The sequence below is a fragment of the Penicillium robsamsonii genome, assembly GCF_028829455.1.
Source record: "Penicillium robsamsonii strain IBT 29466 chromosome Unknown utg000007l_segment0_segment0, whole genome shotgun sequence".
Lineage (NCBI taxonomy): Eukaryota > Fungi > Ascomycota > Eurotiomycetes > Eurotiales > Aspergillaceae > Penicillium > Penicillium robsamsonii.
In genome coordinates, this window is record NW_026643225.1 from 313,178 (window position 1) to 337,203 (window position 24,026).

The 24,026-nt window shown below is 47.7% G+C and overlaps 8 protein-coding genes across 8 annotated transcripts; 4 read left to right on the top strand and 4 right to left on the bottom strand.

Annotated features, from left to right (window-relative positions):
- Positions 1-1,535: 1,535 nt before the first annotated feature.
- Positions 1,536-2,402, top strand: N7447_010400 (uncharacterized protein; the record flags this gene model as incomplete). Its single annotated transcript, XM_057234662.1, has 1 exon — positions 1,536-2,402. One exon carries the CDS (start codon positions 1,536-1,538, stop codon positions 2,400-2,402), a length of 867 nt encoding a protein of 288 aa, XP_057080882.1.
- A 343-nt stretch (positions 2,403-2,745) lies between these two features.
- Positions 2,746-4,480, bottom strand: N7447_010401 (Zn(II)2Cys6 transcription factor domain-containing protein; the record flags this gene model as incomplete). Its single annotated transcript, XM_057234663.1, has 5 exons — positions 2,746-3,408; positions 3,458-3,613; positions 3,669-4,130; positions 4,181-4,334; positions 4,392-4,480. Coding segments are annotated over 5 exons (1,524 nt in total), but the record flags the coding sequence as incomplete, so codon positions are not given.
- Positions 4,481-5,561: 1,081 nt separating this feature from the next.
- On the top strand, positions 5,562-7,209 carry N7447_010402 (uncharacterized protein; the record flags this gene model as incomplete). Its single annotated transcript, XM_057234664.1, has 6 exons — positions 5,562-6,059; positions 6,110-6,577; positions 6,626-6,657; positions 6,709-6,860; positions 6,914-7,118; positions 7,173-7,209. The coding sequence occupies 6 exons, from the start codon at positions 5,562-5,564 to the stop codon at positions 7,207-7,209; spliced, it is 1,392 nt and encodes a 463-aa protein (XP_057080884.1).
- Positions 7,210-7,606: 397 nt separating this feature from the next.
- Positions 7,607-8,302, top strand: N7447_010403 (nucleoside triphosphates FAP7; the record flags this gene model as incomplete). The annotated part of the gene is made up of 3 exons (XM_057234665.1): positions 7,607-7,789; positions 7,894-8,042; positions 8,101-8,302. The coding sequence occupies 3 exons, from the start codon at positions 7,607-7,609 to the stop codon at positions 8,300-8,302; spliced, it is 534 nt and encodes a 177-aa protein (XP_057080885.1).
- An 89-nt stretch (positions 8,303-8,391) lies between these two features.
- On the bottom strand, positions 8,392-9,244 carry N7447_010404 (non-canonical purine NTP pyrophosphatase; the record flags this gene model as incomplete). The annotated part of the gene is made up of 6 exons (XM_057234666.1): positions 8,392-8,460; positions 8,536-8,597; positions 8,652-8,688; positions 8,742-8,886; positions 8,944-9,017; positions 9,074-9,244. The coding sequence occupies 6 exons, from the start codon at positions 9,242-9,244 to the stop codon at positions 8,392-8,394; spliced, it is 558 nt and encodes a 185-aa protein (XP_057080886.1).
- Positions 9,245-10,610: 1,366 nt separating this feature from the next.
- Positions 10,611-15,627, bottom strand: N7447_010405 (type V myosin; the record flags this gene model as incomplete). The annotated part of the gene is made up of 6 exons (XM_057234667.1): positions 10,611-10,929; positions 10,988-11,061; positions 11,114-14,966; positions 15,024-15,213; positions 15,270-15,402; positions 15,493-15,627. The coding sequence occupies 6 exons, from the start codon at positions 15,625-15,627 to the stop codon at positions 10,611-10,613; spliced, it is 4,704 nt and encodes a 1,567-aa protein (XP_057080887.1).
- A 716-nt stretch (positions 15,628-16,343) lies between these two features.
- nap1 (histone chaperone NAP1) lies at positions 16,344-17,815 on the bottom strand (the record flags this gene model as incomplete). Its single annotated transcript, XM_057234668.1, has 6 exons — positions 16,344-16,394; positions 16,446-16,789; positions 16,850-17,393; positions 17,471-17,556; positions 17,615-17,694; positions 17,769-17,815. The coding sequence occupies 6 exons, from the start codon at positions 17,813-17,815 to the stop codon at positions 16,344-16,346; spliced, it is 1,152 nt and encodes a 383-aa protein (XP_057080888.1).
- A 1,147-nt stretch (positions 17,816-18,962) lies between these two features.
- On the top strand, positions 18,963-23,962 carry N7447_010407 (uncharacterized protein; the record flags this gene model as incomplete). The annotated part of the gene is made up of 20 exons (XM_057234669.1): positions 18,963-19,054; positions 19,114-19,153; positions 19,213-19,749; positions 19,801-20,142; positions 20,191-20,325; positions 20,378-20,444; positions 20,501-20,632; positions 20,679-21,028; positions 21,094-21,239; positions 21,295-21,402; positions 21,457-21,763; positions 21,812-21,965; positions 22,039-22,371; positions 22,424-22,506; positions 22,558-22,689; positions 22,755-23,111; positions 23,163-23,208; positions 23,261-23,411; positions 23,464-23,612; positions 23,676-23,962. 20 exons carry the CDS (start codon positions 18,963-18,965, stop codon positions 23,960-23,962), a joined length of 3,948 nt encoding a protein of 1,315 aa, XP_057080889.1.
- Between the last annotated feature and the right edge of the window lie 64 nt (positions 23,963-24,026).

Below are 24,026 nucleotides of genomic sequence, written 5' to 3' on the forward strand. Positions count from 1 at the left end.
TGAAACCGGTGCAATGGGGTGTAGTTCCGGACAGAATCTTGTCATATAGCACCTTTCCACACACGATAACCGGCGGATGTTGACTGTGAAGCTCAATCGAGTGCTGGATATAAATGATTCCAGGTCAGTTGATTTCTTGCATTGCTCATTTACCTCGGAGGATATTAGTGAGCCGAGCACATCACGTCTCTATCTCTAGTTATAGTAGGGTGCGAATGATGGACAATCTGTAAATGACGCATATTTATGATGATATGACTTGGATAATATAATATTTGGATCTTTGGTAATATACAATAGCAATAAGAACATACGAAAGTTGTATGTATATGCATGAACTGGGGTGCCGCCCTTTTATAAGCTATTGGAGATTGGTTCATAGTGCTCGAAATGCGGATTAGCAAGATTCCTATGGAGTAGAGCGGACGAGAGAAGATGGAGGAGAGAGTTATGTATAGGTTGTCTGTCTCCATGAGGAACTGATCCAATGTGCATTAGGTCAACAGTTCTTAAGCTCTTCTATGCGTGTATCTACAAGAGTAGACGGCCACTTTCGCCACCTTGTGATGTCTTTTAGTAGTATTTTTCTAGTAGTCTTCTCAATGATGTCAGATGTTCTTTTTAGATGTCCTCCTTTTATAGATAGTTCATCCCCCTTCTCAGCTCTATAGGTAGGTAGAGCACAGAAAAAGGCGAAAACAACAGCTTACTTTGTGCAGGAGACTCTTCCGGGTATAACCTGGGATATTTACTTTCTGCTGGAGATTATAGGAAGGGGGTTTAAACGAACTAGCCTATCAAGATAGCCTAGTCATCCTTACGCCCCTCCAGCTCAGCCTCAAACAGCAATTGATATACAATGAAACAGTCTGATCTGCCTTTTATGCCCCCAAAAAGCTAAGCTACAAAGTCAAGTGGAAATTTAGGGTTTAAATCCAAGCCCTAGTATAGATTCGGTAGAGCGCTGACCATACAGGGCCTTATAAACACGAAGTACGGAGTAAAGCTTGAGACATGTTGACTAGATTATCATTTGGAATGGTTGCATAAATGCTTCTCTGCCCCTAAATCAACCAGTTGCACGTCCCTCTCCAGCCCGTCCCATTTCTTAGCCCCGAAGCCGGAATCCACTCTAAACCCTAAGTTGAGCGTAACGTAAATTTCAATTTCCAATATAAGGGATGGGAGAAGGCGTTTCCATCTGGGTGCGTTTTGCTTGAGAATTCTTTCTAGTACATACTATTTTTGTACCCGGCATTTACTTGGGCTTCCAGCCTTTTACATCTGTAGGACCGCACCTTAGGATTGAAAGATTATACCTCCCACTATTATTGCTGTGATCCAATCATAATAATGATGATCGCCATCTCATTCCCGTCGTCTGTTCTCACACTAACTAAGCACTGACAAGTCTAAGAGGTCACGGTGGACCCGTGCACTAGAACTGATCATTTCTTGCTGTTATTAAAAAGCCCAATCCCCTAGACTGAGAGGTCAAATATCCTTCCTCTATTACCCTTCCTTGCTATGATACGATGACCCTACACGATATCAGTATCATCAGTATGGCCCTGGCCATGGCCTCAATGATACTTATGGCAGCGGCCAAAACGCCACAGTCGAAAAATGTCGACATTCTCTTCCCAGCCTTGCATGAAATGGATATGAACAAACTGGAAGGAAGTGTCATAAGTGCTGGTGCTACAGCCACCACAATTCAGATTGACTGCCGCTCTAGCGCAACCAACCAATGCACCTCTTCTGCCTATATCTTGCCCCAGACTCTCACTGCAGGTCCTTCTTTCCAGGACTTTCATTACGATATTACCAGCTTCTGGAACAGCACTATCTTTATCGTCACTGGTACTTTGGACTGCAACATGACCCAGTCTACGCTCGGTGCCTCTTGCTATTTTTCTACCAGCACATGGATCTCCAGCGGCACAAAAAATTACTCCTCAGTATATACCACAACCGCCACTATATCTTCAATGAACTTGAAGTATAATACCTTGGCGGTGCCATCGGGCTTGGATAACCTTCCCGCCGAAACTGCGGCCACGAATGCATCTCCTGGTCATACGGGGACGTCAACATCCAAGCCAACGACGACCGCTGCAATGACCTCAGAACATGGCTCGTCCTCGAAAGCCTGGGTCGCAGGTCCAGTGGTTGGCGTCGTGGTTGGCTTAGCTTTGGTTGCGGCAGTGGCGTTTTGGTTGGTCAGTCGCAGGCATAAGACCAAGGTAGATCCCGTGCGCAAGAATCCAATAGAGGGAACATCAGAGGTCTCAGAGTACCCCATATGTCTACCAGGGCAGAACAACCAGGTTAGAGAACTTTCAGCGAAGACTGCACCGGCAGAGTTATCAAGTCAACACAACCCCCATGAGATGGAGTGAGAAAATACTGTTTATATCTTTATGCTGGGCCAATGTGTCCTCTCTTGTAAGAATTACATATCCATGGGAGATTGCTCCGAGGGCGACGTGGAATAGAAATATTCCAAACAGGGTTTGTTCAGGACATAGAAGATGTACGTTGCTGTATCTTCACCGGAGATAAAGCCACTGTGAAATACAAAGAAAAGACACATGTCTTGGATTAGGACTAGGTCTTGCCTGCCTCTCGTGCGTTTATCTCTCCGAACCCAAACCGGAGAACGGATAATCCACAGTCATTGTGTTTGAACAATAGAGTGGATTTCCCATTTATTGGCTGTTGAAAGTCAAGATAAACACTCACAGCCGGGGTGGATTGCTCGCGTGATTCTTCGAATGGAGCTTGTTCTGTGTCTGGTGACCCTTCAGTGCCGGAATCTTTATCATCCAGTTCATCCACTACGCCTTTACTCTGGTCAAGGGGCTCGTTAGACCCCACACCAGGCAACTTATCCAGCATATGTGAGACTTTATCCACAAGAGCTTGGATCTCCTCGACGCAGCGACGCTGGTGCCGCTTGAAAAGCATTCGCTGTTGAGGCGTACAACCCGGGGCCTTACGTGCATGGCCTAAGAATTCCAAGACTGAGTATGAAAGGCGCATGCGGAAGTTGCTTTGGAGGACTTGAGCACCGACATAACACGGATGTGCATCCTTCGGCCAAGCGTACGGCGCCATTGGGGGATCTACCACATAGCTTGCCACCGCCTTCTCGTGGGATAAGGGTTGAGTTGCTTGCTCCACTTCATCCATCTCTTGGAGGATGGACGGAGAGCCGGACAGCGCCTCGTCGAGGTTACCTGTATCAATTATGGCCCGAATCCGGCTGCAGATGCGGGCACAGTGGTGCGAAAAAATACATGCCCGGAGCATTGCGTATTCTGATGGTTCGCAATGTTTATGGAACTGAAGAAACCATGCCGATGCCTCTTTACATTCTTGGCCAGACATAAATGCTTGGGTTTCCTAGCATGCTGCTGTTAGCCATGAATACTATCTATGAAGGCTAACTTACCACGTTGCTAAAAACCATGACAAAAAGATTCCGCCCTTTCCGGGTAGTAAACTGTTCCGAGCCACGCAGTCGAATCACCTCTGACAACACCTGGTTGTGGATTTGCCATCCAGGGGTCGCGACTTGGTCCCTGCCATTTCGTACGCCTAAGAGGAGCTTAATTCAAGTGTTAGCGGAGTCGACACTCGCTAGTGGCTATATCGGATCTTACCTCGTATAGTCCTAGCAGCCATATGGCTAATAATGTATTGTCGCTTTTGCATAGCTGAGGATCCTGGATAGCTGAACGCATGGCCATAAGCGCACATCCGTATGCTTTAGCTCGATCCGAGATTGCCTTTGAAGTCCAGGCAATGTTGTCCATGTAAGCGTATGCGACAGCATTGCAGGCCTGATATAAAGCAGACTTCTCCTCCGCCTTGGAAAGGACATCGGGAACAGTATTGTAGATGGGTTTGGCCATTTTCAATGAGAGACTGAACTTATTGATGACGAATGGCATGAAGTGGGTATTCCACGATTCGGCCAGGGGGTATGTCAGGGGGGAATTTCGTCCAGACAGTAGTGGAAATCCGTCAGTTTGCTCCGAAAGATGTGCATATGGGATTGTTACTTTGTCCAAAAGGTGACTCTCAAACAAAGGAGATGAACTCCCAGGGCCAATCATATCGTACTATTCAGTGTGATTATATCATCCAAAGGTCGTTGTTATGAACTACTCACCTTAACAAGTCGCTGTCCACGTGAATCATTATTGTGGCATGATTTGAGAACCTCTACCACAAAAGGTGGGTGAGCATACCCGTCACATTTCCGACCTGTCGACATGCATCGTCGACAGTGGGGCTTTTCTTCATCGCATTTGACTCGGCGAACTCTGTAGAGGGGTCAGCAAGTGCTTCTGGTATTTGAAAAAAGAGATATTGGATCTTACTTGCAGGTCATACACCCAGACTTGAGCTTGGGTGCCCACTTCCTCCGGCGGCGAGCAGGGAACTGCGATTTCTGCTCGACACTTGCCATCGCGGCTCCAAGGACTCTTGGCAGATGAGCACTCAGTTCAAGCTTCTGGCATCCATGGATGTGGTGGCTGTTTGTGGGGATGTCGGGGATTTGGTGGGATATTGGTGGGTCATCCGTATGAGATCAGCAGTCAGGGGGATAAATGGCGGCTTGTGAGTGGCCTAAACTGTGTAATTGATTCCAGTGAGATTTAATCACAGACAAGATTTCGAGAGAGATAATTGACATTTTCAAATTAGGGCGTGTGATGAGCATTAATGACGCCAACCCTTTAATAATACAACAGTCAAGACTGTCAGTGACAGCGTACGTATATATAGGCGCTAGTGTGGTGCATTTTAGATATGGCCCAAAAAGGTAAGGTTCCCCCGGAGGGCTTCGGATACTTCCTGTCAGACCACCTGATCGTTATATAAGCCGGATGACTACTAAAAGAAACTAGCAAACTAACTGCTAGAACTGGAATATACCATGTACAGATCGGATTGAAGATCGCTCATTTGCGGTACCATCGGAAAGGATGTCTTGGTCCCTGGCTGGGATGGCAGAGTATGCGAACCCCGCTGTCTTGCGACGTTTGTAGCCCGAGCTCTGCATGTAGATGAATGATATCTGACTTGTGGATCGAAAACGTGCGGCAAAGGAAATCAAGTACGTATAGCTACCTAGGTACCGAATCATTACATAAAATGATCATGTGATGTCTAACTCGGGAGCAACTGCCCAAAGTTCAATGTTTACATAAAAGGAAGGAATCTTCCAAGGTTGGGAGGAAGGAAGTTCGGAAGGTAAGAAGGTAAAGATGGAAAGAACAGCCTCGAGGTGTAAATCCAAGTATCCGTGGACTTGGCCGCTAAACTCCGCCGTAGTGGGTCTCGGGGAACGGGCACCCTCTGCTCGTTTAGGCATCAAATTGATTTCTTTGTCTATACTTCTGACTTTACTGTTTGATCAACTTTGGTTTTTCTTCTGCATTCTGCATTCTATGCAGAGACATATTTTGCTCCTCTCGCAGGTATATGCCAAGCAACCTAACAATTTCCCCTCTCGGCGTCAGCACTGGATGAAAAAAAAAACCATAATGACTGACAACACCATATCATGCCCTTTCTGTCCTTTTACGGACTCCGATGCTGACTTCGTATCCCAACACATCGAATTCTGCCATCCAGAAACTGGGGAAACTGGTTTCCTGCAGGAAAACCCGCAAGAATTCACCAGCCAAAACTCGGCTCCACCACCAGCGGACGAGGATGGCGTAGACAAATATGTTGACTGTCCACATGGATGTGGTGAGACAATAGCAAGCACTGAGCTCTCGAGTCATCTGGATCTGCACGTTGCGGAGGATATGGCACTGGATGATCTCGGGGCCACAACGGCACGCTCAACTGTAGATGCATATGGTCATGGGGATGATCGGTCCTTTGATGAAGAAGATTCCCTCGACATGCTCGGCTCTCACAAAGGAGGCAAACGTGGGATGCAACGAGACTCCTCGCGAGTAAACACCGCCAAGCCACCACGGCCTCACAGTCCGCCAAGGACAACCAATGCCGATGGCACAAAGAGATTAGGGGTATCTGCCCAACTTTGCATCTTTAAAGCTAAGTACTAACAAAGATCTAGCGGTCGGAATTGGGTCCTCATGCCCACGAGAAGAAAATGCCATCATGGCTAAAGAAAATGCTGGAAAAAGGCGGCAGCATATCAAAGCAAACCCAAATCACATCGGACGGCAAATTCACAAGACGCGAGACAGTGGAAAACGAGACCGATCATCTGATTCCTGTTCTTGCTCGACTGTGCGAACAGGACAAATCCGTCCGACGGGCATTTTTATGTAGCCCCAAAGTCCGCCATATCTGCAAGATGCGTCGGGAAGGCGGATTTTGTGGCTATCGCAATATTCAGATGATGGTTTCTTGGCTGAAAAAGTCGCGTGGCTTTGGCCATGAGCACTTCCCCAATAAGGGCCCAACGATTCTTGAGCTGCAGGATATGATTGAATCGGCCTGGGATATGGGGTTCAATAGTTCTGGAAGAGCCGAGACAGGTGGCATCAAAGATACGCGCAAGTTTATTGGGACCCCTGAAGTAAGTCTTTCGGCATCGATCATCCTCTATATACTAACGAGTATCCAGGCACAAGCACTTTTCATGAGCCTAGGAATTCCGTGAGTTGTCTGGTCTGCCTCGCTTCGATCCCCGCTGACCTCGATATCCAGATGTGAAGCCAGAAGTCTGTCAGAGAGAAGTGATTTACGGGCCTGCGATGCTCTTTATATTGATGTCGCCGATTATTTCCGGTCAGCGTGTCCAGAAGACGAGACAAAGATCGTTCAGACCGATCTCCCTCCGATATACTTCCAACATCAAGGTACAGCCTCTTAAGACTTTACCACGTATTTATTTCTCTCTAACTCAAGTCAGGTCATTCTATGACAATTGTCGGATTTGAAATACGAGAGAACGGCAGCGCAAACCTGCTCGTGTTCGATCCTATGTTCAAGACTTCCCCTGCAATGGAGCGTCTGATCGGGGCCTTTGTGAAGCCCTCGGACCCCACTCGCCTTCTCAAAGCATATCGCAGAGGAACGCCTTATCTGCAAAAGTACAAGATCTTCGAGCTTCTCAAGTGAGTGATGATTCCAAGGTTCATTCTCATTATTCAAATACTAATCAGTACTAGACTATGTATGACCAGCCCGAAACATGAAGCCACATAGAATCAAGTCGATTCGATTCATATTGCACACCTTTTGTATCATGATTAGCGAAAAATAAAAACAAAGCCAAGTTACTATAAACAAGAGTAGACGGCCGCGCATGCGGCCTCGTGATGTCTTTTAAGTGTTTTTTCTTTAGTGGTCTGTTTTTCCCCTTCCCATTTTTATATATAAGCGGCAAAGAAAGACGGAAAAAAGCATTCTTTATGCAAGAGACTGTTCTTTGTATAAAACCTTTGATGTCTTTTACACCCCAATGCAGTAACTTACCCCTCCACGATAAGATAGCCGGGACGAAAATTAGTCCGATGGAATTATTTCATCTGGGGAAACCATTTTCAATCTACAATCTACAATTTACAATTCCACTTTAAGATCTCTATCCTTATAAGAAAACATGCGCACCTCTCCAAATGTGATCATCACCGGCACCCCTGGCGTGGGGAAGACCGTCCACTGCGAACAACTCGCGCAAGAGCTCGACCTCAAGCACCTGTCCATTAATCAAGTCGCAAAGGACCGTGGGTGCTTCGATGAATATGACGAGGAATTGAAGACCTGGGTGGTCGATGAGGATAAGGTAAGAAATTTTTCCCACAATGATCTGCTCTTCGCCTGGAATGCTACTCGTTCCACCATGGTTCAAGACTCAAAAATTCACATGTTGATCCATGCGCGACGTAGCTCCTCGACGCTCTCGAAGACGAAATTCCTAATGGTGGCTACTTAATCGACTGGCACGCCTGCGACCTCTTCCCCAAGTCCTGGATCGATCTCGTCGTTGTCCTCCGCTGCCCCACTACAGACATTCTATACGACCGACTTTCCTCACGGTATGACAATCGACCCGCAGCCCTATCTACACCTTCAAACTAACATATCTATGTCAAGGGGATACCACGAGAAAAAGCTGGACGAGAACGTTGACGCAGAAATCTTCGGCGTCCTATCAGATGAAGCGCGGGAGGCATTCGACGAAGAGATCGTGGTAGAATTGAACAGCGAGCAGGATTCAGATGTGGACTCAAACTGCCAGCGGATCGCACAATGGGTCGATTCGTGGAAACGATCGCACGCGGAGAATGCGGATTAAGGGAATTCGTCGGACCATATAAAATTTTTGATCTTCGTTTCTCATTCTTCTATGGTCTTTTGCAGGCCGAGTTATATACCCATGGTGATTTACTGCTGGCCTTCGGCTAGCCAATGCTGCAACTTCACCAGCGCCTTGCCCCGGTGCGAGACCTTGTTCTGTTCGTGTGGCTCTTAGTACATGGCTTTTTTTTTTTTTTTTTTTTTTTTTGAGGGAAACAAAATCGTTATTACCTTTTCGTCTTTGTCCATCTCAGCATATGTCTTGCCGTTATATTCGAAGATAGCGTCCCAGCCTATCATATATCAGATCTTGATTCTCTGCGAAACTCGGTTGGATGTGCACTTACCAAACTTTGCTGAGCCTCTGGGCCGCACAATAGTACCCTGTACATCACAGTTAGATTTATATAGATTTGAATTGACTGCATTTGCCTCACCTCAGTTCTCCCCTGGAAAATAATGGGCTCTTCACCCGGGCCCCGGCAAAAGGCAAAGGTACACACAGCCTCGCCAGTCCTGTCTTCGAAGCCATCGAGCATCTTGTTCAAGCCCTCGTGGCCCACATTCTCCATGAAATATTTGCTTGACAACCATCAGCACTATTATCTAAAGTGAGCGTTTAACATAGCAAAGACATACATGTATGGCCCAGGGAGACCCTTGAGCGCATGGAACTCAAGCGCAGTATCTTCGGTCAAGGCAGGTCCATTGATCTATTCACTCGTAAGCAGATATAATTTTAGGGAAAAAAGGTCGAAGAAGAAATTACCGCTTCAGCGGCACGTTTGGCCTTCTCTTTGGCGATCTCCTCGATTGTGCCTTGGATCTCGGGGACATCGACCTCCTGGTTGTCAACTTCGATAACCTTACCGAGGATATCCCGCACCTCACGGAGCTTGTTTTGGTTTCCGGTGATGAAGTTAAGCTTGGTGAGAGTCATTTTGGCTATGTAGATAGAGACGGACGTGGTATGTGGTATGAGTTTCGAAATTGTGAAGTCGAAGATAAGACTCTGGGATACCCCACTGCGCTACCGCTGACCGATATCGACCAGCACTATCAGGTGTTGGGGATTCATATAAACCAGTTCCTAAACCCCATTTCCAAGACCACCCCAGACCTATGTTCTATTGAGATCTTGGAAATGACTTTCGTACTTTCTTAGTTTCTCCGCGGAGTAGCTGCATTGTGGTGCCCCAACGACAGGATCCGATGGGAACGAATCTATCAAAATCCAAGATGAAGAAATGAAGAAATGATACTTCAATTGATGCCAGTGTTCTCGAATATCATGTTCGTACAACATTTCCGGGCAGTTAAAGTACCGAAATGGAGCTACTGTGATTCGGTTGTCACAGCCTGGTGCCGTCATGTGTCCCGAAGATAAAGTTGTGAATGAAGTTGCTATCATGCGATTTCTCTTGGATCAGACATTGATAACCATTCTCTCTCATTCTTCATTCCGGTATAAAACAAGGGAGCCCCCTCGAACTCGGTCCATCATCATGATGGAATATATCGAGCATGAAACAAAGATGTACACTCTTAATACATCGGGCTCTCCGATAGGGCAGCGTGGAGTCCTAGACCCAAACATTGACGAGGGCAGACTCGAACTGCTATATAACCAACTAGCGGGTGTTCTGCTTCAGCTCTCTTCGCCCTCTTTACCTCGTATCGGCTCTCAGCCATGAGGTCACACGCCGGCCTTTAACAATGAACATGAACGAACTTGTCCGAATTGGGGGCTTACCACACTCAAAGCTTCCCGATGTAAATACTACATTTGACACATTCTCATCATACATGGAAGCCCTTGCAAACATCAACATTGAGCATTTGGTGCATCAAAGAAAAAAAAGAATGGGCCTATTGGATGAGAAGGAAAGGGATGAAATGGAACTACTAATTGCTCGAAAGGTGACGGAGATACGAGACCAGGACTTTATCCTGGAATCCAGATGAGTATAGTCTGGCATTTCACACGAAATTGAAGAGTCAAGAAAAGGCGAAAGCCGAAGACAACCTGGGAGAGAGCAAGGATAGTGAGCCTACTCATGATGGGACCGAATCAACCCTTTTGAACATTGTGGTATTTGGATTGGTCATTTATGTTAAGAGGAAAACTCATTTACAGGAATTCTCTTACCAATCTCTTCTGGTCTATAAGCCAAGACGTCATATGCAATTGAAAACAAAAGAAAATCATGCGCATCACTGTATCGCAAAGGCCATGGATAATCCAGGCAAGTCGTAATCCGTAGCTCACAGGAAATCCCAAAGTCTAATATACAACAGGTACAGATCTACTCCTCCATCATCCCGTGGTCAAATTCGAGCCTCTCTTGCTGTGCCATCGCTTGCGCAGACACAATCTCAGCAAGTCGCTTCAACCGCGGTGTTTGGAGCCAGGATGGGGTATATGTCTCCAGAGCAGTGATAACACGCGGCTCGGCGATTTCGTACGGACCACTGTCCTCCATGTCTACCGGAGCCAGGAGGAGCACATCGCTCTTCTCTGTGACGCGAGAAGCGACGGCCTTCATGATCTCGCCGTTGATGGGCTGTTCGTAATCTGCCACCAGGTACTGGTTCAGAAGTTTCTGGATTTGGTTCGGAGACAGCCTGCAATAAAGTTAGTCATGTGAACTCATAGGAAAAGTCGCTTCCAGGGTTCACTTACATCCAACAGATATCTTGAATAATCTCAATATCATTCAGAGTAGCCTTCTTCAGCTGCAGAAGCTTGGTCGCTTGCTGTCAAGGCGTTAGTATAATTATCAAATGGGTATCAAACAAGAAGCCTTACCATCAAATGCTCTAGCTTCAACGTCCCCTCTGGCATATCATGGCTCTTGCACCACTCCTCAATACGGGTGATGTTGTAGTTGATCTGCAAACCACGCTTCCACGACAGGAAGTTGCGGCGCATGAGGAGATCGTTGAAAGCAGTAACACCAACTAGGCGCAAGAGCTCTGTAACGGTCTGGAGGACAATGGCGTCCTCAAGGTAGAAGGCCTTCATTGCCTTGTAAACACCATTCAATAGACTGAGGAGGTTGTCCATGCTGTAAGCTGGGTTATTGTTGGAGGGCAGAAGCTTTCCAAGGAATCGATTCGTTTCACTGGTGACAAAGCCGGGAAGTGATTGAGACTCGATGATGGCTGGAACAATCATCTTGTAAAGCTTCTTCTTCAAGACCTTCATCCAAGTGTGATAGATGTTGAATTCCAAGCTCTCGAGATCATGCTTGACAATTTCCAACAGGCGGTCATACTCATAGTTCTCAGTCTTTTGTGCTTCATACCAATCCTCGGCCAGGAAGACGAAGGATAGCATCTCGTGCACGTTGGATAACCAGAAGGCACCGGGATTGATCGCGTCGTCCCCATCATGCTGCATAACTTCTTGCTGGATAGACTGCATAACGTTGGCCAAGAATCGCTCTGACTCCTTAACAAATCCGTTGTTCCACATCTCCGACGTAACAAGGTTAATCAGGTATGCAGGGAACAGGACTTCCTTTTCAGTTGGTGGCGGTGTCGAAGTTGGGAGCGGAATCTTCAAGTTGCGGATAAGACCCATAGCGACTTCCTCGTTCAAGTCCTCCTCTTCAGAAAGCAAGTTCTCGAGCTCCATCTCGACCGACTCTAGGCCAGGAGAGATGGCCGCATTTTGACGTGCAGCCATAGATCCAGGGGTAATCGCCATCGAAACAGGCCGAGGGTTGTATGCACCGCTGAAGCGGTCGGTCTCGATCCTTTCAGCACCGGCACTGCGTCTCTTAGGCTTAGGCTTCTTTGAAGATACCAGATTGATCAAGCCCGGGGTGGGGGCCTGGACTGTGCCGCCGTTGGCTATACCATCGCCGTTCACACCGTTCAAAGGCACAGATCTCTTGGCAATCTCGAGCTGTTCCTCAAGATCGGAAATTCGCTGCCGGAGACCAGTCTTATCTTTCTCATGCTCGGCATCCAAGAGCTTGAGACGCTCCAACTCCTCGTTGGCGGTTTGAAGAGCATCGCGGGAGATTCTCTCCTCTTCTTGGAGGCGCTTGATGGTAGCCTGGGCTTCAGTGTGGCTGTGTTGAAGCTTACTCATCTCCTCTTCAATTGCCTCTAACCGGGCTGCGGTGATACCAGCCTGGTTTGCTTCAACCTGGAGTTCCTTCGTGCGAGCCTCCAAGGCATTGTGTCGAGTTCTCCATGACTTCAATTGGGCGTCGTAATTGTCCAGCTGTGAGACCAAGGTTTTATTCTCAAGCTTGAGAGACTGCAAGTACTGGGTCAACTCAACCACCTTGTTCTCCAGCTTGTAAGAAATCTGCTTGAGGTCACGAGCATCCTCACGAAGTCTCTTATAAGCGTTTCTTGCCTCTTTGCCTCTCCAGAGATTTTGGATAGTGATAACCTGGCGACGATACTGTCTCCAGGCCCGGAGTTGACGCCAGGAGCGGAAAGCACGTTGAATGACCTTGGCCGCATTTCCATTGATAGAGTCCATGATGTTGCGTCGGCACAGGAATCCCTTCGCAATAGACTCGAACAGAATGAAGTTCTTGCGGATTTGAGTGTACCGCTTCTTCTCCTTCTGGCCACGCCAGACCCGCTGGATCGTAGTAGCAGCCTTAGTCCGGCGAATCTCATGGGCATGTTGCCGTGCCAAGAAGCCCCGAATGAAGGCCTGAGTTGTGAGAATTGCTTCACGAGCATCGAGGTAGCGGCGGCGGTAATACTTGGCACGCAAGTTCTTCTGGATCATGATAGCGCATTCATTCAACCTGGACGTTCGGAGATTCTCCAGGAATGCGAGCATACCAGCCCGGAAGAAGATTTTAGTCAGACCAAGCTGATACTTATCTTGCTTTTCATCTCCCAGGGCCTTTCGGAGGATTGCATGGCACATATCACGAATCTCCGAGGTCCATTGCGAGGAATGGCACAGCATGTAGTAACGAACGGCGAATTCCTCGTAAGTCCATCGGGTTGGGTAGCCAGCGGTACTGATACGGACAGTTTCCAGGACACCACAAGCTCTCAGCTGACTGAGAACCATGGGACCTTCGAATTTCCAAGCCTCCTTTGCCTCATTGGGCTTGATGCAACGGATGTAATGAACTTCTGTACTGTTGATGGTGTGCATCAATTCAATCAGCGAAGACTTGAAGATTCCTCCAAGAGTGGGTTTCCGGTTAACTGCAACGCCAATCCGGCGCCCAGGAGCTGCTGCAACTGGCTTGGACGACATAGCAGCAGAGTCCTTCTCACGAACGGCCGCAGCAGTGTCTAGAATCTCCTTGATGAAAGAATTAGAGGAATTGCGCAACACTTCCAAATGCTCATCTGGCACAGTGTCACGGTTCTTTTCGATAAATCCATCAGACTCATAAGTGACATCGACTGCATAATGACAGACAGTGAAAGCAGATTTCCCGAAGCGGGGTTTCTTGTAGAACTTTTGCTTGTCAGCCGCAAAGTGATGGTGCAGCTTGGTGACAAACTGCTCATCCGAACCCATGGGAAGTCGAGACTCTTCATCCAAAAGGGCCAGGACGCCGAGCTTCGCTTCGATAAGATCGATACAAGGCTGGTTATCCGAAAAGTCAATAAACGTCCAGTCAATCTCTTCTCTGACATATTCTTCTTGCTCAAGCTTGAACACGTGCTGGTTGAATTCTTGCTGCAACTTCTCGTTGGCATAATTGATGCAGAATTGTTCGAAGGAGTTCTTAGCGAAATGTTCAAACCCGTAAATATCAAGAACACCGATGAAGCATTTGAACTGCTCAAGCACTTCATCGGTAGCAAGGCGGCGGTTGATCTTATCCACTAGCCAATCAAACAGACTTGAATAGATAAACTTGGCGACGGAGTCTCGGACAACCAGAGCCTGTTGTTGTGTCAGATTGGAGGTGATTTTCTCCCCACGTGTGATAAGCTGTTTCTTCACGATCCATTTCGCGAACTCAGTAGGGTCGATTCCAAGCATCTCACACGCGCGGAGAAGTGCAGGCTCGGTCGACGAGACTGACGACTCCGTGCGAGTAGCTGTGATCTTGACATTACCGAGGTGTAGCAAAGCAGCGAGAACGCGGAAGATGCCTGTCTGGTCTTCCCTCGACACGCCAATCACAGCCAGCGACTTTCTGGTGGCCTCAAACTCGGCCTTGTCATCGACACCGTCGATCACTGGAGTGCCGCCTTGGTTCAGATACTCAAAGTCTTCGACAGCCAAGAGACCCAGCTCCTGTTTCTCCGCGTCGGAAGCACCGGCTACCAGCTGGTAGAAGATGTGGTAATTGCGCTCTTTGAGAGGCTGGAAGACGAGTCTCGACCGCTCAAGAAGATACGTCCTAATCTTCGCTCCGATGATATTCGTTCGGTCATCGAACATGATCTCGATATATTTGCCGAAACGGGAGGAGTTATCGTTGCGAGTGGTTTTGGCGTTACCGAACGCTTCCATGACCGGGTTGGTAGCTAGGATTTGTTCTTCGGTTTCACTGATTGCCTCTGCGCGGCTGGTGGTGTACTTTCCAGGCTGATCGGAGGACTCGCGGGTCGCAAAGTAGCGCATGATATATTTGGCGCTCACGGTCTTACCTGCTCCAGACTCACCAGAGACCACGATCGTCTGATTCTTTCCATCGCGAAGCATGTCACTGTATCAAGTGTGAGCGAAAACAAACCCAAAGAGGCAATAGGTGGACGATTCTTACGCGAAAGCTTCCTCCGCAATTGCGAACAGGTGAGGCGCCTGCGAGGCACGTTGTTTCCCTGCATAAACCTGTACCATCTGCGGTACGTACAGCGAATCGACTCGGGCGAATGGGTTAGTTGCGATCAAGACGATACCACTGTAGGTATATATCTCCTTCTGGGCGTAGCGGAGTTTTATAGCCTGGAGGACTTCAAAGGGTCGTTAGCTGGGAAGATGGCACAAGACACCTAGGAGCAAGACAAACCAGCGGGCTCATTCAGGTGAGACAAATTCGTCAAATCTTCGCTTGCTTCAAGCATAGCAGGGTTCATAAGCGGAGGTAGTTTAGGGTTGTTATCGACCTGCAGCTCGGACTGCGTAGTCTCCACGGTTCTTGTCTGCGCCGATCAAAACAGTGTCAGTCGGCCAACCCCAATAACTGAAGACACAAGATTGCGCGTCGAGCGTCCAGCGACCAAGGTACCTACCTCTCCATTTTCCAACTCAAAGATAAGCTGCACTTTCTCTCCATCCTCCAGCTTCTCCTTCACCTCGGATGCCAGCCATCCTTCTGTCGGATCGGGCTGCCAGGCCCGTGTACCGACCTCATAGATGTGCGCCATGGGAAATGTATGTCGTTAATCGTTCTGGATGCAGTCAAAGCGGGATATTTGCAGAAGCTCCGGGAATGGGTGTTTTCGGAGGTGTATCGAAACGGGGTCCAAAGACAAGGGGGACTTCTCAACCCCTCATCTCATATTCCGAAAGAATAGAATAAAAGATTGAAGATAAGAAATAGATGGAGTGGAAAGAAAACCCTTGAGACTAACTGGCCATTTAGCGAGAGCCCCTGAAGGAGCTTAGGGAATATACTGGGGGGCGCCACACCCCCACAGCCTGTCACCGCCCATTGTACGCGGCAAGGTACTACGTACATGTACCTGTTTACTATTTACATTATTTATTCGACTTTATTCTATTTACTTATTTATAAATTGAATGGGGAAAAAAAGATAAAGAAAAGGTCTTGTTTTATCTGAAACTTTTGAATACATGTAGGTCCTGTCTCTGGTATTGCTTCCTGATTTGGGTAAACATACCCGTAGACCTATATGTACATATGTACTATGTACTATGAAGACAGGGTGTCTCAGCTATGGGTGCAAGTCCTTACAGCGTTGGACGCAAGAATTACACACCGATTATGTCAAGTATTGATTGAGTATTAGAAGATAGAGAGGTCACGCAGGGGGGCACAAAAAGGCAGAAAGCAAAGCAAAATATCAGAGAGTACGAATAGTCTCATGTTGGGCATTCACCACCGGCAACTTTTTTTCGTTTAGTTTTGCTTGCACTCGGCGGCCTCCTTCTTGGGCTTGGAAGCACCATCCTAGAACGAGTTAGCAGGTTGATCTGAATCGGTGAGTAATGTATGCCATACCTCTTCGTCTGTGTCCTCCTCGTCCACATCACGGTCCGAGCCGAGATCCTCCTCGTCCTCATCATCATCCTCCTCATCCTCATCATCCTCATCATCAAACTCACCATCATCCATATCGTCACCGAGCTCCTCAAACTGGAGAGCCTCACCGGTGAACCAGTCAATGGCACGGGGAATGAGCTTCTCCTTGATATCCTCACCAAGCTGGTAATCGAGCTCCAGACGCTCTTCAATGTCGCTGGCGACTGAATCGTCATCCTCGGCGGGTGGCTGTGGGGGCGAGAAGAAGTTGAAGAAGGACTCGGTAGGCACACTGATCTTAACAACGCGGGTCTGCTTGGTGTCTGAAAGAGGGTCAGTTATCGGTTTTTCAACATAGCATCCCGAAATTCGTGTGTACTTACTCTTGTTGCGCTGCTTCTTGCTCTCCAGGCGGAGGGTCAGGTCTTTGTCCTCCTTCCAGTCAATCTCGGATCCATCGGCGTGGTCGTAAATGAAATCGCCACCGTATCCACTCTCATCCTTGTAGAAGTATGACTTGGTGAGGGTTTTGTTGGTGAAGAAATCGTTCTCAGAGAACTCGAAAATGAGGCGGAATCCGGGTCGGTCAAGGTACTCCATGCGAATGTCGGTGAGGTACTTGAGAGCCTCCTCATCACGCTCGGTGATCATCTCAGCAAGCGAGATCTGGTTCTTCATGGCAGAAAGCCAGAACTCCGGAATGCCGTTCATGATCTCAGCCTCCTCCTTCTTGGTCTCCTCCTTGGCCTCCTCATCATCACTCTCCTCATCCTCCTTTCCGGCCTCGATTTCGGCCTCGGTCGGCTCAACACCGCCGTTGATGATAGTAGAACGACGCTGGTACAGGGGCGTGAACTTGCCGAAGTACTTCTTCTCGAGTTCCAGAACCTCCTCTTGGAACTGAGCCTCCAACTTGGAGTGCTCCTTCTGGATACCCTTCAGGCCAGCGACACGGCGGCGGACGGAGGGGGGAGAGATTCGATGTAGCCTGATGAGCGACCGACAAGTTGACCCAACTTTCCTTGGATCATAGAGACCAGAGCAGGGTTGCGGGCGAAGAGCGAAGCAGCGGCAGCTTTGTCAAGGGATTCTAGAGAAAGAAAACGGTCAAAGAGATGCCGGTGAAGACAAGAGAAGAGAAGACTTACCCTCCTCGATGCTGGATACACCAGGCTGCTGAGCGTGAGAAGAGATGGGAGCATTGTTGGCCGGTGTGTTTTGCGGGGTCCTTTCTGCAAGTCAGTATATTTTTTTTTTTTTTTGCTTTTGATAAAGAGAAAAATAAAACTGGGGGATCCTTACGGTGCAACCGGGAAGTCCGCCTTCTTATTTCTGATGGGCTCAGACATGGTGAATGGATAGATAGAGTGGGAGGGAGAGGATGAGGTTGAGAGAAAGAAGAAGAATTTGATACGCCGTTTAGTTTTGGGGGGAGAGAGTCTGGAAGATGGTGGGATCCTTAGCGCCCTGTGGCCGAGGGGCTTGGCAGAACGGTTCTGGTTGAGCCTGCAAAGACTGCAATTCTCCCAACAATACATTAGAATACCCTTTTTAATACCTTTTGATCTATCGAATCTTTTGTTTTGGACCTATTTATATTTATTTTATATTTCCTTAATTTCTTATATCTTGATGTCTTGATTCCTACAATCGTTTTCGATCTGATCGCTCCCGGTGGCGCATCCTGGACCATTACCCCTCTCTCCAATTCCAATTCTGCTATGAAACTGAGAATTATTCCCTGTAATTCTTGACTCTTTTTTCTTTTGATATGAGTGAATATATAGCTTTCGTTTTAATTGCTTTTGGGGGGAATAGGTACATGTAGAATGAGATTCGCCTCGTGAATGGACGGAGATATATATTTATAGAAACGGGTATTTTACACGGGTTGCTTGTTTTGCCTAAGCTGCATGAAATTCGATAACTTCAAGGTACAGTCAGGATGTACACAGTACTTTGTTTACAGGGATGTAAGTATCAACTCTAAATAGTCACTTGGGTAAATTCAAAGGGAATCAAACCAGGGCCCTTGAGTCGCGCCATGTAGATCTTTCCGTATCTCCCGAAGTCAGATCGAAACCCCGTAGATGATTTAGTGGCCAATAAGATGTCGGTGAAAGTCCAGGAATAAGACGCCAAGACGCATACGGTCTTCTAGATTGCCATGGAACCCCGTCAATATATATACCATGGCATTTAGAAGCCATTATTGTACACAACTTTATATAGACCCCGGGGATTTCCAAGTTGAGTCCGATATAATTATGTAATCCACGCTATATCGGGCAGTCACATGGAGATAACTCGCTCTCCGCTGTGGGACACCGATAAGCTTCCAAGGTTCGGATCTCACAATCAACTTTTGTGGGAACTCGCGCTCCGCGGTAAATGCCCTCCTTCGGTCCTGTGTCGGTGAAACACAACTTTACCAAAGTCCCATAATACGACCCTCAGAGAGGCCTTTGGCGAACCGGCCGAGCCGACCTCTTAAACATGGGAAGCCGCGCGCAGTCTCCTTCGGGGACTGGTCCCGTGGACCTCTCCATGCCTCGAACTGGACTGCGACGCGATTCCATGCGAAGCAGGTTGCTATGCCCCATTCCTGTTTACCTCGGCCCTTGAATCCCCACTAACCCCTCTCTAGCATGAGCGTCGTGTCGGATGTGGAGATGGCTCGTAATGAGGTATGCCGAAATCTTTATTCTCACGTGCAGGCTTCGGTACAGGGACTGACTCGCACTAGGTCTTCGATGGCCCGATCTCGGAAAGTATCCCTTCCAGCGTCGTCTCGTTTGCACACCGCCGTAATCGAGCAGGCTCCACAGTGAGCTTTACATACTTCCAGGACGGGGAAGACTTCGCGGAATGGTCAAACGAAGATGCAGTGGATGAGCAAAGCGAGATTGATGAAGAATCTCTACTTGGGATCGGGGATGCAGATCTTGAGTCATCCAGGGGATCCTTTGTGTCTAAGCGCATGTCTACTTCTCGCGACTCCATCGAACATCCACTTCTTTCTCGCTACCTGTCCGCCAGCTCGTATGGCCGAGACCGACGAACCGGTAGCCGGTTGAATCAGAAAGTCTATATTGCGTCGGAGGATTTGACGGCTGTCTTTGCCGGCTTTTCCACCAGCTCGGGAGGATTTGCTGTCTACATTACCCTTTGCATCTTGACCGGTGGATTTGCCTGGCTTCTCTTCCGATGGCTGCCCCGATGGCGGGTAAAGCTGATCGGGAAGGCAACCCCGATAGGGAAATGTCAATGGGTGGCTGTTGAGGTGAGATTGTGAATTTTCTACCCCATTCAAAAACCGTCTGACCCATGATAGGACCAATGGAACCAATTCACCATCCACGAAGTTGGCAGCCAACCTTATGGACGTCCGCTTTCCACGGTCTTCGCTGACTCACTAAATTACACCTATGACGAAGATAATGACCCGACTATTGCATCTCTACACTTCATTGACTATCGATATTTGAAGTTCTTCTACAATCCAATCGAGGATAAATTTTCTTTGATAAATGGCTGGAAAGATTCCTCGTGGACTAATGCTAAGGTCATGCGAACTGGATTGGATGCCGATGAACGAGACAGCAGGGAACAGATATTTGGAAGCAACGCTATCGAAATTGGTCAAAAGACAATCCCTCAGCTTCTCGTCGACGAGGTTAGTTCTCCTTCTGGTTGTTCTATCAATATATCTGACAATGTATAGGCCTTTCATCCTTTCTATATCTTCCAAATTGCAAGTCTCGTTCTGTGGTCCTTGGATGAGTACTACTACTACGCCGTCTGTATCTTTCTCATCTCGTTTTTCAGCATAGCAACGACTGTGCTAGAGACGAAATCAGTGCGTTCAACCCAGAAATTAGACCAATATCCCGAAACTAACGCTGCTACAGACAATGAGTCGGCTTAGGGAGATATCTCTCTTCGAGTGTGATGTTCGCGTTCTAAGAAATGGATTCTGTGAGTTCCTTTTATGTATCACCTTACTGGTTGATCAAAACTGATCATATCTACAGGGCGATCCGTGTCTTCCCAAGAGCTGGTTCCGGGTGATGTGTATGAATTCTCCGACCCATCGCTTAACCAGGTCCCGTGTGACTGCATCTTGTTGTCAGGAGACTGTATTGTGAATGAGAGCATGCTCACTGGTTCGTGCAAAATCTCCCTATTTATCTATACGTCTAACTCGAATAGGTGAATCTGTCCCTGTGTCTAAAATACCACTCACCGATGACGCCATCAAATATCTCGATCTCAGTACCCCTTCTATCCACCCCCATGTTGCTAAACACTTCCTTTTCAGTGGAACCAAAGTAATCCGGGCTAGACGACCCCAGAATGTTGACGATGACGAAGCAGTAGCATTGGCAATTGTTATGAGAACTGGCTTTTTGACAACCAAGGGAGCTCTAGTTCGGTCGATGCTTTTCCCGAAGCCTTCTGGATTCAAATTCTATCGGGACTCGTTCCGTTACATCGCTGTGATGGGGATAGTCGCTCTTCTCGGATTTGTTGCTTCATTCGTTAACTTTGTTCGATTGGGGGTAAGTCAATTATAGAGAGACGATTTTTCCAATGTTATTTCGGCCGCTGATCTAACGAAACATAGATGGCTTGGCATTTGATCATAATTCGAGCCCTCGATCTGATCACGATTGTCGTACCGCCAGCTCTCCCAGCGACACTTACCATCGGAACCAATTTTGCGCTTTCACGACTGAAGAAACAGAACATATTCTGTATCAGCCCACAGAAGTGAGTGGTCGAAGCTGAATAATGGCTTAACTCCGAGACTAATACATGAGACCAGGGTCAACGTGGGAGGAAAGCTGGACATTGTTTGTTTCGATAAAACTGGAACCCTCACAGAAGATGGACTGGATGTACTAGGAGCGCGTACAGTTACCCGCGGTAAAAGGTTTGTCTGTTTCTAAGTATGATCCTTAACTTGGCGCTGAAGAAGAATCTCTAGGTTTTCGGAATTGCTCTCTGAGACGTCTGACGGGTTTCTTCGCCCTTCCCCAAATGCTGACTCCGCATACGATATCGAAAAGCAAAAAAAGCTCATGTATGTCATGGCTACATGTCATTCCCTTAGAGTAGTGGACGGTGAGCTGTTGGGAGATCCTCTCGATGTGAAGATGTTCCAATTCACCAACTGGACGTTTGAGGAGGGAGGGGATCTTGTTTCCGACCAGACAATCCCCAAATATGACACGATAGCACCGTCAGTTGCAAAGCCCCCTCAACGACAGACCGGTGACGAACAGGATGTAAATGTAAGTTGATTTTATTCCGGCCTTAGCTTCATGTCTAACCATATCCAGAACCCCCTCGAGCTTGGAGTACTGCGGAGTTTCGAATTTGTCTCCAATCTCCGCCGCGCAAGTGTCGTCGTCAGGTCGTTTGGCGACAATGGAGCAAGTTTCTTTGTCAAGGGTGCCCCAGAAAGCATCAAGGACATATGTGTTCCTGGATCACGTCAGTATTCTCTCTCTCTCTCTCTCTCTCTCTCTCTACATAAGCCTGCGTTACTGATACAAATCTTTTGCAGTTCCTTCGGATTATGAAGATCTCCTGAATTACTACACCCACAAGGGATACCGTGTGATTGCCTGTGCTTCCAAATACGAACGAAAGTTGAGCTGGATGAAAGTCCAAAAAATGACGCGGACAGACGCTGAATCTAACCTGGAATTCCTGGGATTCATCATATTCGAGAACAAGTTGAAACCTAGTACCGCCGGTGTGATTTCCGAGTTGAACGAGGCGGGGATTCGCAATGTAATGTGCACTGGTGATAACATCTTGACTGCCATCAGTGTTGCTCGTGAATGCAACATGCTTGGACGCGATGAACCGTGTTTCATCCCGCACTTCGTTGAAGGTTTGTTAAACCACATCCAGGCCATACCCGATTCAGTATTAACGATGAACAGCGCCTGGTCTTTCATCCAAAATCTCTCTCATATGGGAATGCGTGGACAATTCTGACCTCCAGTTGGACCCAAGAACACTCTTGGTAAGATGTATTTCCCCTATAGTCAATTACTACCAGCTAATGCAATTACAGCCTATAAACACCGCGGAGACCGACCTGTCAATTCCAGACAACACTATCGCCGAGCGTGAATACTCTGTCGCTGTCACGGGTGATGCATTTAGGTGGTTGGTTGACTTTGGGAATGAAGATGTACTCAATAAGGTAAGCGCCGTTGTACTGCCTATTTCCTTTTTTTATCATACTTCGAACTAATGTGTGTCGTATAGGTACTTGTATGCGGCAAAGTGTTTGCCCGTATGTCTCCAGACGAGAAGCACGAACTGGTTGAGAAACTTCAATCTATTGATTACTGCTGTGGCTTTTGCGGCGATGGTGCCAATGATTGTGGCGCTCTGAAGGCTGCAGATGTTGGTATCTCATTGTCAGACGCCGAGGCGTCCGTTGCCGCACCCTTTACTAGCCGCCTGTTCGAAATCTCCTGTGTTCCGACGGTGATCAGGGAAGGCCGCGCTGCTCTGGTGACAAGCTTTTCCTGTTTCAAGTTCATGAGTCTCTATTCCGCGATTCAGTTCTCCTCCGTCAGCTTCCTGTATACATCGGGGTCAAATCTTGGTGATTTCCAGGTAAGTGGGCTATATTCCCAAAAGTTTTGATGGATCGCTAACGGTTTCAAGTTCCTTTTCATCGACCTTGTGCTCATTATGCCCATTGCAGTCTTCAGTGAGTGGTCTATCTCTACTAAATTTGAGTCTCTGAGCTAACTTTGTTCTAGTGGGCTGGGCTGATCCTGCTCCCACGCTGTCTCGGAAACGGCCAACTGCTGATCTTGTCTCGCGTAAGGTATTGACACCTTTGCTCGGGCATATCTTGCTAGTTGTGCTGTCACAGTTTGCAGTCTTCAAGATCGTCCAGTTACAGCCATGGTCAGTAACCGTCACGATATACCAATCGAAATTATCCTAACCAACGATGCAGGTTTTTGCCGCCACAACTGGACCTGGAAAAGAGCAACATTACCAACTCAGAGAATTCGGCTTTGTTCTTGTTCTCCTGCTTCCAGTACATCTTCATCAGTATTGTTCTGAGCGCGGGTCCGCCATTCCGGAAGCCAATGACTCAGAATGGTAAGAATTGCACCACCTCCTTCACTTTCTTGCTCATCTAATACTGACTGTGTGACTGTTTAGCGCCGTACTTATGTACGATCATCGTCAACATCCTGATCTCGGGCTACATGCTCTTTAGGCCATCCAACTGGGTGTCGGAGGTGATGCAACTGACTTTCATGTCTGATCCTTTCAAAACCTGGTTACTCGCGCTGGCATTCGGGATTTTTGTTTTGGCCTGGACAGCAGAGAAGAACATATTCCCACGCGTGGCACAGATGCTTGGACATGCTCGTGCCCGCTTGCAGCCAACCTACCGCAAGAAGCGCAAGATGTACAAAGTGCTGTTGGAGGCACTGCGCCTATGAAACACGCTCTCGAAGCACTCAGATTGTACGTTATCAAAATCATATAGACCCTGTAGATAGTCAT